This window comes from Scyliorhinus torazame, chromosome 6, assembly GCF_047496885.1.
Source record: "Scyliorhinus torazame isolate Kashiwa2021f chromosome 6, sScyTor2.1, whole genome shotgun sequence".
NCBI classification, from domain to species: domain Eukaryota; kingdom Metazoa; phylum Chordata; class Chondrichthyes; order Carcharhiniformes; family Scyliorhinidae; genus Scyliorhinus; species Scyliorhinus torazame.
In genome coordinates, this window is record NC_092712.1 from 91,852,413 (window position 1) to 91,872,307 (window position 19,895).

Sequence of the window (19,895 nt, forward strand, 5' to 3'; positions counted from 1 at the left end):
TCTCTAACTCTCCATTCGCTCTATCTCTCAATTCTCTCTCACTCCATTCTCTCGATCTCTCCATTCTCTCTATTCCCTCTTTCTCTCTATTTCTGTTATTCTCTCGCGCAGACCCTCAATTTCAAACGGGACCGGGATGGGTGAGGGTGATTTAATGCTTTAACCAATCACAGGCCAGGACATCAGGGCGGAAGTCACGTTTCCCGGCACCCAGCTTGTTGTTGGTAACGATCGCTATGGTAACGCGGCTCCCCGGCTCGGTCATTCCACTGTATTCAAACACTTCAGCTGAGCTGCCATGGAAGAAGATGCCCCGAGCGAGTGCATCTACAACCTGCTCCCCCGGCCGGAGCCGCCGCCTCGTAACCCACTCAAGTGAGTGTCGGGCCGGCCCCGAGAATGGGGGGGAAGAAAGGGATGGCGAATAAGGGGGGGGGCAAGGGATAGGGGGGCAAAGGGTATGGGGGGGAGGCAAGGGGTGGCAAGGGATGGGGCATGTGATGGGGAGGGGGGCAAGGGTGGGGGTGGCAGGGGGGCAAGGGTGGGGGGCATGTGATGGGTGGGGGGGGCAAGGGTGGGGGGGGCAAGGGTGGGGGGGGCAAGTGATGGGGTTGGCCACGGATGGGGAGGGGAGGCATGGGATGGGGTGGGGAGGCAAGGGATGGGGTGGGGAGGCAAGGGATGGGGTGGGGAGGCAAGGGATCGGGAGAGGTGGCAATGGATGGGGAGGTGGACAAGGGATGGGGAGGGGAGGCAATAGATGGGGAGGGGGGTCAAGGGATGGGGTGCAAGGGATGGGGAGGAAGGGATGGGGAGGGGAGCAAGGGATTGGGATGGGGGGTCATGGGATGGGGAGGGGGGGGAAGGGATGGGGGGGGGAGGGGGAGGCGGCAAGGGATGGGAGCAAGGCCGAACGTTATCTTTAAATCTTCAGCACTCGTGGTACCATGTTGTGTTTGGTCCTTTGTACTTGATGAAGGAACTCACCAAACACTTTGACTTGTCCAAACCAGAATCTTTTATTGAGTCTCATGTGATAAAGTAGCAATCTGAAGCAGTGCACGTTATCATGGAGTCTGCTAACTACTACTCAGGAAATTGCATCTCGCACTGACCATTCACATGTATGTCTTATGACCCGCTCAACCCTTTACATCCGAGTCACAAGTCACATGACCTTGGTCCAGAGACCGCATGGTTTGTCTGTCCCACCACCTGCTGGTTGGAGCTGCACACACCCAACTATCATATAGCCCATAGGCGTATCACCACAATTGGGGTAAGCAGGAATGTGAAGTTGAGGTAAACGATAGATCAGCCATGATCATATTGAATAGTGGAGCAGGCTCGGGGGGGGGGGCCGAGTGGCTGACTCCTGCTCCTCATTCATATGTTTCTTTTATTTCAGCCCCTCCACCTATACTCTGCCTCCTTGCTGCACCCCTTCCTCTCCACTCACTCACCCTCACTAATATTTGGTGCCTAAGGTGAAAGTTGGAAGAGCTGTTGTGCAGACTTTGGTGAAAAGAACAGGGAGACAATGGGCACGATTCAGCGACCCCATTGTGCCCGGTGTGGACCCGAGTACAACAGATGAATCGCATGAGACCCCCAAATCTTGCTCCGCACCGTGCCAAACAAGTCACCCGCCGCAATCCAGATCTCGCCCTCGCTAGGCATATTTAAATGAGTCTAGCAGCATATTTAAATACCCGGGCACCAGATTCAGCTGGCACCTGGGACTTAACGGCTGCGCCTGGGAGACCTCGGCAGTCTTCTGTTTCATACTGGTTCACACAAATGTGGAACAGGCGTAATGAAATGAAAATCGCTTATTGTCACAAGTAGGCTTCAAATGAAGTTACTGTGAAAAGCCCTTCATCGCCACATTCCGGCGCCTGTTCGGGGAGGCTGGTACGGGAATTGAACCGTGCTGCTGGCCTGCCTTGGTCTGCTTTCAAAGCCAGTGATTTAGCCCTGTGCTAAACCAGCCCATTCTTTACCTCATCTTGCCCATTCAACCCTTAATAACTTTCCTAACAACATCCATAAACCAAACAGCCTTTTTCTACCAAAAACAGGAGGTTTGAATTCCTTACAGAAAATAGGTATTTGAAGTTATCAAGTGGTCTGGAGACATTCTTTAGCATGCAGAGAGAGAGACCAAAATACACCACCTTGGTTTGAATGCAGCTCCCCAACTGAAAAACGAAACCAAAAAACTCAGAACCACAAAGCAGTTTCCAGCTCAAAACGAAAGTAAAAGACAGAATCACAGCCCAGCTCCGCCCACACAGTGACATCAATGCAGCCATTTGATAAAACACACTTTTCTTAAAGGGACACTCGCATGACAGTTGTGACCTAAAGCGACAGCCAATCTCGCGAGTCGACGTGCTTTGCAAAAACTAAATGTGTAGCAGGACTTTGCTGATCAGTAAGGGCTGATGATAGACTTTGAAACAAGAACTCTGGAGACCTTTGATGTTTGCGAACTAGTGCACTCAATGGCAGGCTTGAAGCACACTGTGCTCTTTCACATTGTAGACATGGATGTGGACTCAGTACTTAGGATAAAATTGTGTGAATCCTTGAATTTAGTCGAGCGGCTAAATATCCTGGAAGATAGCATTACGGTGTGCAGGGTGTATGAGAATTTAGAAGAAATCCTAATGGAGGACGACAAACCAGACAAGGGGACGGAACTGCCGGTGAGCATTCCGCAATTCTGGTTAACAGTCTTGACGAACATGCACAGGCTCAATGGCATGATACGAGAACATGATGAACCCGTATTAAAGCATCCGCAAGTTGTGAGTGCTAAACGGACAGAGAATGGAAAGCCGTGGAGCTTCAATCTGGAGTTTACATTCGGCCCTAATGAGTATTTCACAAATGAGGTGATCACTAAAGTATCAGTTGGACTAACGGCCGCTGAAGACGTTCTTTGCTGAACCACAAATCATCGGTTGCACAGGCTGCACAATCGACTGCAGGGAGGGCAAAAATGTAACAGCAAGAACAATTCGAAAAAAGTACAGGGGTCGCAACTTTCCAAGAACAGCGACAAGAACCACATCAAATGATTCATTCTTCAATTTCTTCAGTCCCACTGAAATTCCACAGGGTGGAATTTTAAGCCAAGCTTTGGCGGCCAAACAAAAGGCTGATCAATTCCGTATGCAAAGTTATATTTTTCAGGCAAAAAGACTGAGGATGCTGAATCCGAGGCCGATTACTGTGAACATCTGCTTGACGTTATTGACGATGATGCAGAAAGTGGTGACATGGAATGTGAGATGGATGACAAACACTATGAGCTACTTGCACATCTCTTCTCCAGCAGCACCGATGAGGCTCCAGCGGTACGGCTACGGTGGACTGCAAGCAATGACGAGGTGGTCATGGGGGACGCCCAGACCGCGCTGGACTCTGGAGAGTGGGAGTTTGGGGATGGCACATGTAGAAATTGAAGCTGCTGATACCACCGAAGATCAGCTATTGATTGAGCCAGAAATGCAAGAAGTAATCCCAATCTTGGAAAACTGGCCTCGGCAGTATGTGGTGACCCGTTACAAACCTTGAAACTTACTCTCGAGCAGTCGTCGACACCGATGATGAATGGGAGGACATAGATGAAGATGCTGATTACAGCGATGTGGAAATTGCAATAGTAGGCAACTCTTACAGTGACTTAGAGGACGACCTAATGACTATCTCATTATGCAGCTCAGGACCACTCACACATTTGCAAGTTTGCTCAGGAAGACCCAGTGCTTGTATCAGCTCAGCCAGAAACTATAGTCCTCTGTAGTGATGACGAGCAAGTCACCGATGCTCCAGCACGCCAAGAAGAGGTGAAACCGCAACCCCAGTTTCATCCTTCATGCCGGCACTAGAAACCAAGATGATCCAACACGTCGGTGAGGCCGCCCAACCCTAACTACCCAGAGATGATGCGATGCCTAAATCTCTGCACACAACTCACCCACAACGACAGTCAGTGCCACACCAGAGGCTGCTACAAAGAAAACAACCAAGACTAATAGACACCTGCAAAATACTTCACCGTGTCCAAAAAATTAAAAGATGAAAGAGAAGACTGGGAGAACCACCTCACGTCACTAGCCACCCAGCAATGAAAGCAATCGCAAGTAGCAAGCAACAGCATGCAAGAAAACGGAAGAGAAAGCGACTGGTAACACAAATATAGCAATCTTGGGCATAGGCCTTTCAAAGACACAGGGCGAAGCGCAAGAGAAACAAGATGCCGGTAAGCAAATCAGGCTCTGACGAGGTGGACAATACCTCGAAAGAATGAGATCTACACAAAGGAAATGGACACTTTAGTAAAACTTGCACCCTGTACCAGCTACATGTAACAAATGTATAAAGTGTAATGTTTAATGTTACCTGTAAGAAATTATCTCAATGTTTTGTGAGGAAAGGGGATTGGTGATAAGCCTATGGGCTATAACATAGTTGGATGGTGTGTGACCTCCAACCAGCAGGTGGCAGTACAGGCACACCATGCGGTCTCTAGACCAAGGTCATGTGATCTATGACTCTGATATAAAGAGAGACACACCTGCCCATCTAGAGAAGAAGATTGAGAGGGTAATAAGATGTACATGTGAATGGTCAGTGCTAGGTGCAAGTTCCAGAGGCGTAGTTAGCAGACTCCATGATAATGTGCTCCGTATCAGATTGCTATCTTGCCACACAAAACTCAATTAAAGATTCTGGTTTGGACAAGTCAAAGTGTTTGGTGAATTCCTTTGTGAAGTATAAAGGACCAAACATAACACGAATAACCTTTCACCCCCTTGCTTATCAAGAATGATCAATTTCTTCCTTGAAAGATATTCAAAGAGTCTGCCTCAATCACCTTTTGTTGAAGAGAATTCCAGAGTGGGGCAACACTCAGAGAAAATATTTTCCTCATCTCTTTTTTTTTAAACAGTGACTCCTAGTTCTAGATTCTCCTACAAGAGGAAGCGTTCTTTCCACATCCACCCTGTCAAATCTCCCCAGGATCTAATACATTTCAATCTTGTCATCTCTTGACTTTGGACAGCCTGGCCTGTCTAGCCTTTTCGCTTTAGACAACACGTCCATTCCAGTTATTAGCTTGTAAACATTCTCTGAACTGCTTCCAATGCATTTTCATCTTTCCTTAAAGGAGACCAATACTTACACAATATTCCAGATGTGGCCTCACCAATGTCCTGTATAACTGAAGTACAACCTCCCTACTCTTGTATTCAATTCCCCCTGTAATAAACAATGGGCTTGGGGATAATATATTGATTGAGAATTGGTTAGTAGACAGGAAACAGAGTAGGAATAAATCGGTCTCTTTGAAGTGGCAGGGATCAGTGGTTAGACCTAGCTATTCACAATATACATCGATGATTTAGAAGAGGGAACTTAAAGTAATACTTCCAAGTTTACTGACAACACGCAACATGGTAGAATGTGGGTGGTGTGGAAGATTTTAAGTAGCTTCAGGATGATTTTGACAAGTTAAGTGAGGGGGCAAATGCATGGCAGATTCAGTATAATGTGGATAAATGTGCAGTTATCCACTTTGGATGGAGAAACAGAATGGCAGAGTATTATTTAAATGGTGATAGATTGGGAAAGATTGACATACAAAGCGATCTGGGTGTCCAAGTACACCAGTGACTTAAAGCAAGCATGCAGATACAGCAAGCAGTTAAGAAGGCAAATGGTACATTGGCCTTCATTGCAAAGGGACTTGTGTACAGGAGCAAGGATGTCTCAGTAAAGCTGTACAGGGCCTTGGTGAGACCACACCTGGAGCATTGTGTGAGAAAGGATAAACTTGCCATGAAGGGAGTGCAGCGAAGGTTCACCAGACTGATTCTGGGATTGCAGGATTGTCGTTTGAGAGGTTGGGTTGACTGGTTCTGTATTCACTGGAATTTAGAAAAATGAGAGAGAACCTATGACGAGAGGGTCATGCCTGGGCAGTGCCAGGGGGTAGTGCCAGTGGGGGGGGGGGGGGGCTACAGGAGAAATCCTTTGTGCGAGGGTGGCCTTTAAAAGTGGCAACCCGATCTTGGAGGGATTAAGTTGCTGGCAGGGCAGGTGGATCAGAAGCTGCCCCACCAGCGTTATGTTGTGAGACTTGCCCCTTTATGCTTTTCATTCTTCAGTGGTGGGACTATATGGCGGAGAAAGCTGCCATTGCTGTTCGCAGCTTCAGTGCTGCTTTTCCTGCCCGCTATAGGCTTTGCCAGGAAAATTGGGCTCTGTGTTTCTGTTACATTCTATTAGTTTTGCTGAATACATGATGCATGCACATACTAACTTTTTGTGATTTTGCAAAAGGAAGCAGGAAGGAGAGAGAAAGGCAGTAGAGAATGAATGGAGGGGATTTCCCACAATGGTTAGCTTGGGTGAGCATAAAACACAAAATTGAAATGCTGCTGGAACTTTGACAGTCAAGGTGTCTGGACATGTTAGAGTCCTGAGAGACAACACCATCAACTTTGCCCTTTCCACCTATACCTTTGCTGCACAATGCTGAATTGCATGACGCCATTCCTAATGACATCAGTGGGGTAAATGATGCATTCTACACAAATCTTTCATTGCACCCTTGTGCATTGAGGACTCTGCAGGCACTGCTTCTGTGACAACTAGAGGTTTGTGCAATTGGAACTGTACATACAGATATGTGCCCTCTGAAAGGTGGAAGCGACATGCTTCTGATGCAGCCTGATCCGCCTAACATCCATCCTTTGGGCATCCAATATAGAAAGATTTATATGAGGAAATCATGGTACAGATTTGACAGGGGGTGGGGATGGGAGGTCTGCATCAGGACAATTAGCAAGAAAATATGTATGTGATAGCAGCAAAAGAGCAGAAATTTAAAGGTAGGTGTTTTGAAAGTTGCATGGCAATTTGTTAACCAATCTTTTTACTAGGATCACATAATGAACTTCTGTATAAAGCAGTCCAATAGAAAGTATTGTACAATTTAAACATAACTTTGTTTCTTTCACTGCAGCATTCTATCTTTGAATTTCAAGAACCTTGGATTGAAATTAATAGTTCTACGTATGAATTCGGTTTTACTCTTTTCAAAATAAAAACAAATAGGGTACAATTTAACTAAAAAAAAACAGAATCCGTTCTGGGCAGGAATCAAAGGGTTGTCAACCTGGTTGATCCCCGGCGCAGGCAAAATGCCAGCCTGGCACATTGGCAGTTCCCCTGCCAGCTTAGCAGTGTCACCTGGGCACCCAGGATGGCACTGCCAGAGTGCCAGACTGGCAGTGCCAATGTGCTTGGGTGGTGCCAGCAGTGCCAGCATGTTGCAGCTGTACAAAACTCTGGTGCGGCCGCATTTGGAATATTGCGTGCAATTTTGGTCGCCGCATTATAAGATGCGGAAGCATTGGAAAGGGTACAGAGGGGATTTACCAGAATGTTGCCTGGTATGGAGTGAAGATCTTATGAGGAAAGGCTGAGGGACTTGAGGCTGTTTTCGTTAGAGAGAAGAAGGTTAAGAGGTGACTTAATTGAGGCATACAAGATGATCAGAGGATTGGATAGGGCGGACAGTGAGAGCCTTTTTCCTTGGATGGTGATGTCTAGCACGAGGGGACATAGCTTTAAATTGAGGGGAGATAGATATAAGACAGATGTCAGAGGTAGGTTCTTTACTCAGAGAGTAGTAAGGAAGTGGAATGCCCTGCCTGCAACAGTAGTGGACTCGCCAACACTAAGGGCATTCAAATGGTCATTGGATAGATCTATGGACGATAAGGGAATAGTGTAGATGGGCTTTAGAGTGGTTTCACAGGTCGGCGCAACATCGAGGGCCGAAGGGCCTGTACTGCACTGTAATGTTCTATGTTCTATGTGCCAGGGCGCCAGCCTGACCAAAGGCCGACCATTAGGAGGCCTCCAATTACCTGGGTGATATCCCAAAGAGTCGTTTCTCCTGGTCCCCGTTTGTGTTGAGCAGTTCTGAATGGCGCCCAGCTGGGGTGGTCTCAGCAAGGCCATTAGATCCCATTGTGGGCGGGATCTAGATCACACCTCGTTATATGCCACGAAGGTAATGACCGTTGGAATCACCAGCCATGTCCCCATAGAATCAACAGTGCACAAGGGGGCCATTCGGCCCATCAAGTCCACACCGGCCCTTGGAAAGAGCACCCTACCTAAGCCCACACCTCCACCCCATCCCCATAACCCAGCAACCCAATCTAACCTTTTTAGACACTAAGGGCAATTTAACATGGCCAATCCACCTGTTCCCATGCCAGCAGGACACGGCTGGTAAATTGCGCCCATGTTTTTTGTACTTAACGAAAAAAACAACCAGTTGCTTTGTTCATGTGAAAATGCTCAAAAATATTTGGAAAGTTTTTGATTTTCTTTGTCAGGTATCATTCATTGCAACGGAAGATTGTACAAAAAGACTGGGATAGGAAGAAGTCAGCACATAAAACAATGGGGTTACCCAAAGTTGAACCTCCTTGCCCAAAACATCATCTATTGAAGCATTCCAAGGAACCAAAGCTTCCAGAAAGTAAGCCTCTGCAACTGTAGAAACTAAAATAAATGTTTCAGTTGTCTGTGTGACATTCAACACATACCTCTATGTTAAGTAATGGGTTAAGAGACATTCCAATTAGTTGTCTCATTTATGTTAAGTATCCAATAACTGACACTGATATGTAAAGGGGCTTCAGGTGGCCTTTGTGTCAGGTGATGTGATGTTCGAGTTTTGTGCAGAGTCTGTTGAAGTGAAATAAAGGTGTTGGTGAAAAGGAGCAGAACCTTTTGACTCTTTATACAACAGCAGCTAAACGTCTAACACTCTACATACTTCAGTTTTTCTTTCAAAAGGTACAATACATTTTGAATTGGAGGCATCTTGGAGGTGCTATACTGAATGTTGGGGGTGGTTTCAGAAGCTAATCCACAGCATATGACTGTCACCTATTCATATTACTGGTTGGAACATGAAAGACCATACCTATGATGCACTCCTTTTGAGAGTACATGAATGTGGATTTAGTCCACAGGCTCCAAGGTTGATTGAGTTTTTATTTCGTTCATGATCATGCAGCTAAGGCAGCATTTATTATTCATCCCTAATGCCAGTTCTCAGTCTACAATCCGGCGCTTTGTTGAACTGGTTGTTTTTCATTAATCGGCCTCGACTGAGAGAAGGAAACTTTCAATTTTGATGAGGCTTATTGCATAAACAGCCCATTGTATGTCCAAGCTGATTTTCCTTTCCACGTGCTGTTATCATGTAACGCATCACAATAAAGTCTGATCCTAAACATGTGACATTTAGATTCTGGAGTCAAGGACAAAGGCTCAGGAGCCAACAAGGGAGAAGGAGAATTGTAAGTATCAGTTTTGGGAGAAGGATGAAAAATAGAAAAAGGGGAGAGAATAATTGCGAAATGGATTTCGGGGATAGGGGAGAAGGAAATGGGACGAGGAACAGAGGGCTACTGGGGTGTGGGAGCTGGTGAAGTGGAGAGGGGAAAGTTGGAACAAATGTCAAGGATTGAAGTTGATAGATAGGAAATGGAGGTATGCTGAAAGAGTGGATATGGAGGTAAATGAGAGGAACATAGGAACATGTGTAGGTCATTTAGCCTCTCAAGTCTTTCCTGCTATTCAGCAAGATCATGGCTGAATTGTGACCTTAGTCCAAATGCTTGCCATTAAAAGAGTGGAGGAGGAATCAGGTAAGAAAGTGGGAATAGGATGGGATCAGGTGGATTGGGGTGTTGAACAGAAAGAGGGAGAATGGCGGTCAGGAGATGAGGGTTGGGGCAAGAGTGACTGGACTGGGCTTAGAGTCGGGGACGCGAGGAAAAAGAGGACCTTGGGAATGGAGAGATAATTGGAGACCATAATAGGGCTCAGTTGAGAAAGAGGGAAACTGGATTAGAGGCATTGGAGACAAGAATTTTTAAAATAAATTTAATGTACCCAATTCTTCTTTTTCCAATAAGGGGCAATTTAATGTGGCCAATCCACCTACCCTGCACATCTTTGGGTTTGTGAGGGTGAGACCCACGCAACACGGGGAGAATGTGCAAACTCCACATGGACAGTGACCCAGGGCCAGGATTGAACCTCACTGGAGACTAGAGTTAGGGAAACTGAGGGGCAGGAGGGCTGGGGCACAAGCTGGGCAGAAGGGAAGGGAAAAGCAACAAGGGAAATGAGTTGGGTGTGGAAATCAACAATTTACTGCAGAGCCAGGAGCAGTAACAGCCTTCTGGTGAGTGGAAATGGCACCAAGGGAGGAGGCGCTAGAGGTGAACAAAACCAGGAGACTTATTGTGGACAAAATAGTCTGGAATAACATTTAAAAGGGATTGGAATAAATATTTGAAAAGGAGGAATATGTAAGGTTCTGAAAGGGAAAGGAATTAAAACAGCAAGCATTAGCACTTGGGACTGAAAGACTTCCACCTGTCCTGTATTACTTATCGTTCTACAGAAACTCTTCATTCAGTCTGAGTTCAGGGAGTGGCTGGAGGTGAGCAAAGTTTAGGTCATTGTGTCCTGTGAGAAGAACTCCAAATACTTTAGCCACTGCCCTTTGTGCAATCTCTTGGTTTGGTTCAGGTTGGTCTGTACTGACTAGTTTTAATGCCTGACTGACGACCCCCTGCGTAAAGCTGTCACATTTGCACAGAAATTGAGTTCATACTTTATGCAGTGCAGAAGGATTCTGTCCAGAGTTGCTACTAGTTAAAGATAGAATATTGGGGCATTTATACTTATTACTGCCAATTATGTATAACCTATTGGTAGGTTATTCTACTACTGTTCATTACGAGGAGAATCTGAGTGTTATTAGTATTACTGTTAATTATTGCTGCAATTTTAGTGAGTTACTATTACTGATGGAATCAAGATTTTTCCCCACACTTCTGATTTTTACTGATTTGTAATCCCTCTATTCCAGGGATGTACGGGGTCAATTGCAGAGTTCCAAATACCACCATAGCTGAGATTAGCTAATTTAGTATAGACTCGGGCCTTTACATTGCTTAATGCTGCATCAGGAAGTGCCTCCAGTTGTTGGAGAGCCAATTAGGAATTTTATATAAATTTATTCATTGCTCCACAGGTAGCTGAGATGTGTCAATTCTCAGCCAGTGAGTGGATGGGGGAACCATCATATCACATCTTTTTCTGGGCCGTTGCTGAACAATGATGGTGGTCACAAAAGAAATCTGCAATCTACATCATCTCAGGAACATAATCTGTTTCATTCCACAGGGAAACCTTACAAAGTCCCTGTAGAAGGAATAACAACCTCTATCCCATCCGACAAGCCAATGATGGGACTTCAGACCAAGAAAAATTTTGTTCAAGCTAATATAATCGATGTTCAGATGTTAGTGCCCAAGAAACCTGTGCCCATCCTTGTCGATACGAGAAGAGGAAATAAAATGTTATTGGAACCATCAGGGCTTCTTCCAACGCTCCTGTACAGAAAGGTAGATATAAGCATTTGTGTATTAATGGATTGGAATAAATGTTTGCTGTCTTTTTATAAACTTTTCATTATAAGTCCCGAAAGATGTGCTATTAGGTGAATTGGACGTTCTGACTTCTTCCTCTGTGTACCCGAAAAGGCGCCGGAATGTGGCGACAAGGGGATTTTCACAGTTGCTTCATTGCAGTGTTAATGTAAGCCTACTTGTAACAATAATAAAGATTATTATTATCAACTTTTAAATTCTTGGCAGCCCGGTGGCGCAGTGGGTTAGCCCTGTTGCCTCACGGCACCGAGGTTCCAGGTTCGATCCCTGCTCTGGGTCACTGTCCGTGTGGAGTTTGCACATTCTCCCCGTGTTTGCATGGGTTTTGCCCCCACAACTCAAAGATGTGCAGGCTAGGTGGATTGGCCATGCTAAATTACCCCTGAATTGGAAAAAATGAATTGGGTACTCTAAATTTTTTTTAAAACTTTTAAATTCTTCACCCGTGATAAAGGAAATGTTATACATGGCTTTCTTATACCAAATATTTTCAGTCCCTTGAAAGAAAATAGTCTCTTTTCCAAATATTCAAATGTCCCACTCATCTGCACCTGTTATTATTTTTCAGAAATAACATGCTAGGAACTGGCATTGTATTGATACCGTGTTTTTAACACTGCTCATTTATCACCGTGATAGCTGTAAAAGATTTAAATCAGTTTTTCACTAAACTTTGATCGATTTCAGCCAAATATATAATTGACTTTCTAGCATAAAATATGATATTCATTTAAGAAAGTTACCTAATAGGAGTTTTCCATTAGAGTGTTTGTGGTTGCTAATATAATCCCATAAAATATTTGAGTAAATGAATATAATTCCAATAGTATGGACTTAAAGCAGAACTGCTTATGAGTAAGCATTAGGAACGATAACATAAGGACACAAGGTTAAATAACTACATCTCAAAAAGTGTCATAAAGCAGTGATGTTTACGAACAGTTAACAATTTTAAAATAATCCTAATTGTGGGACGTCAAAAGATCAGTGCATATTATTCATTCTGACTACTGAATAATGAATCAAAATAGTAATGTACCCATAAGAGTTGGATTGCATATCAACAACAACAACTTGAATTTGTATAGCATCTTTAAAGTAATAAAATGTTCCAAGGCACTTCAAAGAAGTGTTACAAAGCAAAATTAGACATCGAACTACGTGAGGCAACTCTGAAGCAGACGGCTAAATGGTTGGTCAAATAGGCCAGTTTTAAGGAGCATATCAGAGAGGCAGAGAGATTTAGGGAGGGAATTCCAGTGTTTAGGGCCCAGGTAGGTGAAGACATAACTATCAATGGTGAAACAATTAAAATTGGGAAAGTTTAAGAGGCTGAAATTAGAGGAGGACATTAAGAGATTATTGAGATCGGAAGTAAGGCAACTGCGGGACCTGAAAACAAGGATGAGAATTTGAAAATTAAGAAGCTGCTTCATTATGAGCTAATATAAATCAGTGGGAATAACGGTGCTGGGTGAATGGTACTTGGCACGACTAATGACATGAGCAACGCAGTTTTGTGTGACCTCCAGTTTCAAGAGGGCTGAATGCAAAAAATCAGTCAGGAATGTGACGGAATAGTCAAGTCTAGAGGTGAAAAATTCATGAATGAGATATTTGGTAATAGATGAGGCTTGGCAGGGCCGAGCCAAGTGGCGTTACAGAGGTGGAAATAGGCAGTCTTACTGACGATGGCTTAGTGATTCGAAGCTCATCCTGGGTCAAATATGATTCCAAGTTTGTGAACCATCTGGTTTAATCTCAAACTGTTGCCATAAAGAGGGATGGAGTCAGTAGCTCATGAATAGAATTTGGAGCTAGGACCAAGGGTTTGACATTCCAAAAATTACTTGGAGACCATTTCTGCTCATCTAATACTTGGGGCTGGGTTTCTTGGCCCTATCCGGAGTGGGTGCAGAATTTTGCATTGGCATGCCGCTCTCCAATTCCATCCCACCCCTGGGCAGACCTTCCTTCCATCAGAAGATCAGAAGTGGGTATGTTTGCTGATGATTTCACAATGTTCAGCATTATCCACTGACGTAGTCCATATCCAAATGCAAGAAGACCTGGATAATATCCAGGCTTGGCATGCAAGTAACATTCAAGTATCAGGCAATGGGGCTGTTTAGCACAGGGCTAAATCGCTGGCTTTGAAAGCAGACCAAGGCAGGCCAACAGCACGGTTCAATTCCCGTAACAGCCTCCCCGAACAGGGGCCGGAATGTGGCGACTAGGGGCTTTTCACAGTAACTTAATTGAAGCCTACTTGTGACAATAAGCAATTTTCATTTCATTTCATTTCATGATCATTTCCAATAAGAGAAAATCAACCATCACCCCTTGAAATTCAATGGCATTACCATAACTGAATTCCCCACCATTAATAACCTAGGGGTTACCATTGACCAGAAACTGAACTGGAATAGCCATTTAAATACTGTGGTGAAAAAGCAGGTCAGAGGCTAGGAATCCTGCAATGAATAACTCATCTCTTGACTCCCCAAAGCCTGTCCACCATCTACAAGATTTAAGTCAGCCGTGTGATGGACTGCTCTCCCCTTGCCGAGGTAAGTGCAACGTGAACAGAAGCTTGAAGTTTGACACAGTCCACGACAAAGCAGCCCACTTGATTGCTATCTCTTCCACAAACATTCACTCAATCCACCGCCAACGCGCAGTCGTAGTGTGTACCATCTACAAGAAAAGTGAAGAGTAACAGAAATGGGAACCAGCATAAGGACCTTCCAGTGGCTATCTACAACAGCAGCATTGAGTCTGAGGAAGTATCCTGCAAAACCTAAAACTTTTTTTTAAAGTTTTGCAAAATTTTTCATAATAAAACAGTAGTAACAATAATAACAAAACAAACTAGAGTGAACATAGTGCAAAAAGAGAATATACAATAACAATTAAATAGACATTACCTCACGCGACTCAGCCGTCCCACACCATCCCAATGAAGCACTACCCCCCCCCCCCCCCAAACGGATTGCTGCTGCTGCTGACATTTTAATTTTCCCTGAGAAAGTCGACAAACGGCTGCTGAAACGTCCAGGGGCTGGTTTAGCTCACTGGGCTAAATCGCTGGCTTTTAAAGCAGACCAAGGCAGGCCAGCAGCACATTTCAATTTCCGTACCAGCCTCCCCGAACAGGTGCCAGAATGTGGCGACTAGGGGCTTTTCACAGTAACTTCATTGAAGCCTACTCGTGACAATAAGCAATTTTCATTTCAAAAGAACCCTAGCATAGACCCTCTTAAGGCAAACTTTATTTTCTCGAGGCTGAGAAACCCAGCCATGTCGTTAATCCTAGTCTCTACACTCTGGGGCTTCGAGTCCCTCCACATTAATAAAATCCGTCTCCGGGCTACTAGGGAGGCAAAGGCCAAGACGTCGGCCTCTTTCGCCCCCTGAACTCCCGGGTCTTCTGACACTCCAAAGATCGCTATCTCTGGACTCGGCAACACCCGTGTGTTAAGCACCTTGGGCATTGCCCTTGCGAACCCTTGCCAGAACTCTCTAAGCTCCGGGCATGCCCAAAACATGTGGACATGGTTTGCAGGGCTGCCCTTGCACCTCATGCAACTGTCTTCTACCCCAAAAAACTTGCTCATTCTCGCTGCCGTCATGTGTGCCCAGTGAACCACCTTAAATTGAATTAGACTGAGCCTGGCACCTGATGAGGAGGAATTAACCCTGCCCAGGACCTCTGCCCACAGACCTGCTTCCAACTCCTCACCGAGCTCCTCCTCCCACTTGCCCTTGAGCTCCTCCACCTGTGTCTCCTCCACCTCCTGTAGTTCCTGGTAGATATCTGACACCCTCCCCTCCCCCACCCAGGTGCCGGAGACCACCCTGCCCTGTAGCCTCAGTGGCGGCAGCGTCGGAAAGGCCAGTACCTGTTTTTTCAGGAAGGCTCGTACTTGCAGATATTTAAAGGCGTTTCCTGGCGGCAGATTAAATTTGTCCTCTAGCGCCTTCAAACTGGGAAAGCTTCCATCTATGAACAGACCTCCCATCCTTCTGATGCCTGCCCTCTGCCAGCTCTGGAACCCACCATCCATCCTACCCGGGACAAACCTGTTGTTGTTACATATCGGGGTCCAGACCGACGCTCCCTCCACCTTCTCGTACCTCCTCCACTGGCCCGAGATCCGCAGTGTCTCCACCAACACCGGACTTGTGGAGCAACGGGTCGGCGAGAACGGCAAAGGAGCCGTTATCAAAGCTCCCAGACTAGTACCTTTACATGATGCCGCCTCCAGCTGCTCCCACGCACTCCCCCACCACCACCACCACCATCGGCCTCTTCCTAATCATAGCTATATTGGCCGCCCAGTGGTAGTTACGAAAGTTCGGCAGCGCCAAGCCCCCCCCCCCCCCCCCCCCCCCCGACTGCGTTCTGACAGCGATCTCCTTACTCGCGGGGTCTTATTCGCCCACACAAAGCCTGAAATGATCCTACTCACCCGCTTAAAAAAGGCCTTCGGAATGAAGATGGGGAGGCACTGAAAGACAAACAAAAATCTGGGGAGGACAGTCATTTTCACGGTCTGCACCCTCCCTGCCAGTGACAGCGGGAGCATGTCCCACCTTTTAAAGTCCCCTTCCATTTGCTCTACCAACCGGGCATCCCATTTCCTGGCCACCAGTATACCCAGGTAACGAAAACTTTTCTCTACCATCCTGAGCGGCAGCTCTTTCAGTCTCTCCTCCTGCCCCTTGGCCTGGATCGCAAACAACTCGCTCTTTCCCATGTTCAGTTTGTACCCTGAAAAACTACCAAAATCCCTCCGGATCCGCAGAACCTCCCCCATCCCCTACACAGGGTCCGAAATGTACAGGAGCAAATCATCCGCGTATAGCGAGACCCGATGTTCCACCACCCCCCCCCCCCATCCCCGAAACAGTCCCTGTCAGTTCCTCGAGGCTCTCAGCGCTATAGCTAGTGGTTCTATAGCTAGGGCAAATAACGGGGAGAGGGGACACCCCTGCCTCGTTCCCCGGTGAAGCTCGAAGTACCCCAACCTCAGCCGGTTTGTACATACACTTGCTACAGGTGCCTGGTACAGCAATTTCACCCAGCCAATAAAGCCCTCACCAAACCCGAACCTCCCCAGCATTTCCCACAGGTACTCCCACTCTACCCGGTCAAAGGCTTTCTCTGCGTCCATCGCTGCTACCACCTCCGCCTCCCCTCCCTCTGAGGGCATCATAATATTCAAAAGTCTCCGGACATTGGTATTGAGTTGTCTGCCTTTAACAAACCCAGTCTGGTCTTCCTCTATCACCCCTGGGATGCAATCCTCAATTCTTGTGGCCAGAATCTTAGCCAGAAATTTGGCATCCACGTTTAAAAGCGAAATCGGCCTGTATGAACCGCAATGTTCCGCGTCCTTCCCTTGTTTAAGAATGAGTGAGATCAAGGCCTGTGACATTATTGGGGGGAGGGTTCCTTTCTCTCTAACCTCATTGAAAGTCCTCATTGATGTGTTGGGTGTTCTGGATCACAAACAGGTCACCAACACTTGAAGTGGTGCAACTCTATTTTATTATAAGGTTAACTATATTAACATACTTGAACTGTGGGTAAATGCAGTACCAGCTTTAACTGTTGACCCTTGCCTAGTCCTAACCAGGTGATGCACTCAGCATATGGTGAATGTCTGTGTTGCAGGCTGTGAGCTCTGTGCTCCGAGTGGCTGCTACGAGAATGAGCGGGAACTCTCCTGTCCCCTGTCTTTATAGTGCATGTGCTCTCACTGGTGATTGGCTGCGGTGTTGTGTATGCTGATTGGCCCCACTGCATGTCCATCAGTGTGTGTGTGTCTGCATCATAACATACTGGTGTATATTATGACACTCATCAGGAGTGGGCTCAATATTTCCGAAAATTTCTTATAGAATTCTACCTGGTAACCGTCCGGCCCCGGGGCTTTACCCGATTGCATGCCCTCTATACCCTTGACAATCTCCTCTAATTCACTCGGGGCCCCCAGCCCCTCCACCAGGTCCTCTTCCACCTTTGGAAACCTCAACTGGTCCAAACATTGCCTCACCCTTCCGCTCCCGTCGGGGGCTCCGACTCGTATAGTTTACTATAGACCTCCTTAAAGACTCCGTTCACCCCCACTGGATCCAAGACCATGTTACCCTCCTTATTCTTTAGTCCCCCGATTTCCCTGGCCCCCTCCCTCTTTTGCAGTTGGTGTGCCAGCATTCTACTTGCTTTCTCCCTGTACTCATAGACTGCCCCCCTTGCCTTCCTCAGCTGTGCTACCGCTTTCCCTGTGGTCAGCAGTTCAAACTCCGCCTGCAGACTCCGCCGCTCCCTCAGTAGCCCCACCTCGGGGGCCTCCGCGTAGCTCCTGTCCACTCGGAATATCTCCTCCACCAGTCTCTCCCTCTCCGCTCTTTCTCTCTTTTCCCTATGGGATCGAATTGAGATGAGCTCCCCTCTGACAACTGCCTTCAGAGCTTCCCAGACCGTTGCCGCTGCTACCTCACCCGTATCGTTTGTTTCCAGGTAATCCTGGATGTTCCTGCTAATCCGCCCGCAAACCTGTTCGTCCGTCAGCAGCCCCACATCCAGTCTCCAGAGTGGGCGCTGCCCTCTCTCCTCACTATGCCGCAGGTCCACCCAGTGCGGGGCATGGTCCGAGACTGTGATTGCTGAGTATTCTGTCCCCGCCACCTTTGGGATTAACGCCCTGCTCAAGACAAAGAAGTCAATGCGGGAATAAACCTTAGGAACGTGGGAGAAAAAAGAGAACTCCTTCGCTCTTGGCCGAGCGAACCTCCAGGGATCCACCCCCCCACCACCACCCCCACCACCCCTCCCCCATCTGCTCCATAAAACCCTTCAATTCCTTAGCCACTGCCGGTCACTTCCCTGTCCTGGACCTCGACCGGTCCAGCTCAGTGTCAATGACTGTGTTAAAGTCTCCCCCCATGATCAGGTTGTGTGACTCTAAGTGTGGGATTTTGCCGAGCATTCGTCTCATAAATTCCACATCATCCCAATTCGGAGCGTAGATGTTCACAAACACCACCCGGACCCCCTCCCACCTTCCACTCACTATTATATACCTGTCCCCCTTATCTGCCACAATTCTCCCAGCCTCGAATGCTACATCCTTACTGATCAGAATTGCTACCCCTCTGTCTTCGAATCCAGCCCTGAAGTGAACACCTGGCCTAACCATCCCTTTCTCAATCTCGTATGATCTGCGAGCTTAAAATGTGTCTCCTGAAGCATTGCTACGTCTGCCTTTAACCCCTTTAGATGCGTGAACACGCGCGCTCTTTTGACTGGCCCATTCAAACCCCTCACATTCCACATGATCAGCCTGGACGGGAGGCTAACCCCCCCCCCCCCCCCCCCCCCCCCCCCCCCGCCCTGCCGACTAGCCATCGCCCTTTTTTGGCCAACCTCGAGCCCGCGCCCTTCGCTTCCTCGAGCGCCCCCACAGGGAGCCACCGCCCCCGACCCTCAATTGATACCTCCTCTGTCAGCAAAGCAGCAACCCCTCCCCCCCCCCAACAGCCCCACGACCCAAACCCCTCCCCGCCAAGCACCAGCTGAGCACTTGCTCACTCCCCACTACGCTCCCGAGAGTCAGCTGACCCATGCTACCCCAGCAGCTCCCGCCCCTGGCGCCGATCAGACTGTCGCCTCATCGTCCGGACCCCTCTCCCCACATGAATAAACCAATTAAACTACCTCTCCAGCCCCAGTGAATAAATAGTAATACGAAACAAAAAATAAACAGAAGACACAAACATTGGCCCATGAGGAGACACTTGTTGAACCAAGGCTTCAACGTCCCGCAAAATCGCACTAAGTACAGGGCCCCCTCACCCCTCCGTATCTCAGCTTTGCCGAAAACACTACACCCTCCAGCCACCACCACGGCCCTTACACGCACCCAACATTGTATACAATCTTATATTAGAAACGGTACCGTGTTACCCAGCCCCACCGCCGCATTCCACCAAAGCTTAACTGTCCTTTAATTCGAGTCCAGCTTTTATTGTTTGACAAATGACCACGCCTCGTCCGGCGTCTCAAAATAGTGATGCCGTTCCTTGTACGTGACCCATAGCCTCGCTGGGTGTAGCATCCCAAATTTCACCCCCTTGCTGAAGAGGGTCGCCTTCACCCGGTTGAATCCAGCACGCCTCTTGGCCAGCTCCGCACCCAGGTCCTGGTAGATGCGTATCACGCTGTTCTCCCACCTGGTGCTCCGTTCTTTTTTTGCCCACCGCAAGACAAGTTCCTTGTCCGAGAAGCAATGAAATCACACCACCATGACCCTC

General features: G+C 47.2%; 1 protein-coding gene across 2 annotated transcripts in view; it reads left to right on the forward strand.

Annotated features, from left to right (window-relative positions):
* The first annotated feature begins 209 nt into the window (after positions 1–209).
* Positions 210–19,895, forward strand: part of enkur (enkurin, TRPC channel interacting protein) — a 74,921-nt gene continuing 55,235 nt past the window's right edge. The window contains exons 1-3 of one of the 2 annotated variants that reach the window (XM_072508451.1): positions 210–375; positions 8,430–8,575; positions 11,308–11,528. In XM_072508451.1, the coding sequence (XP_072364552.1) occupies positions 299–375; positions 8,430–8,575; positions 11,308–11,528 (444 nt within the window). In that variant the 5' untranslated portion in view covers positions 210–298. The remainder of the gene's footprint in view (positions 376–8,429; positions 8,576–11,307; positions 11,529–19,895) is intronic. The other variant, XM_072508453.1, reaches the window with a different exon arrangement.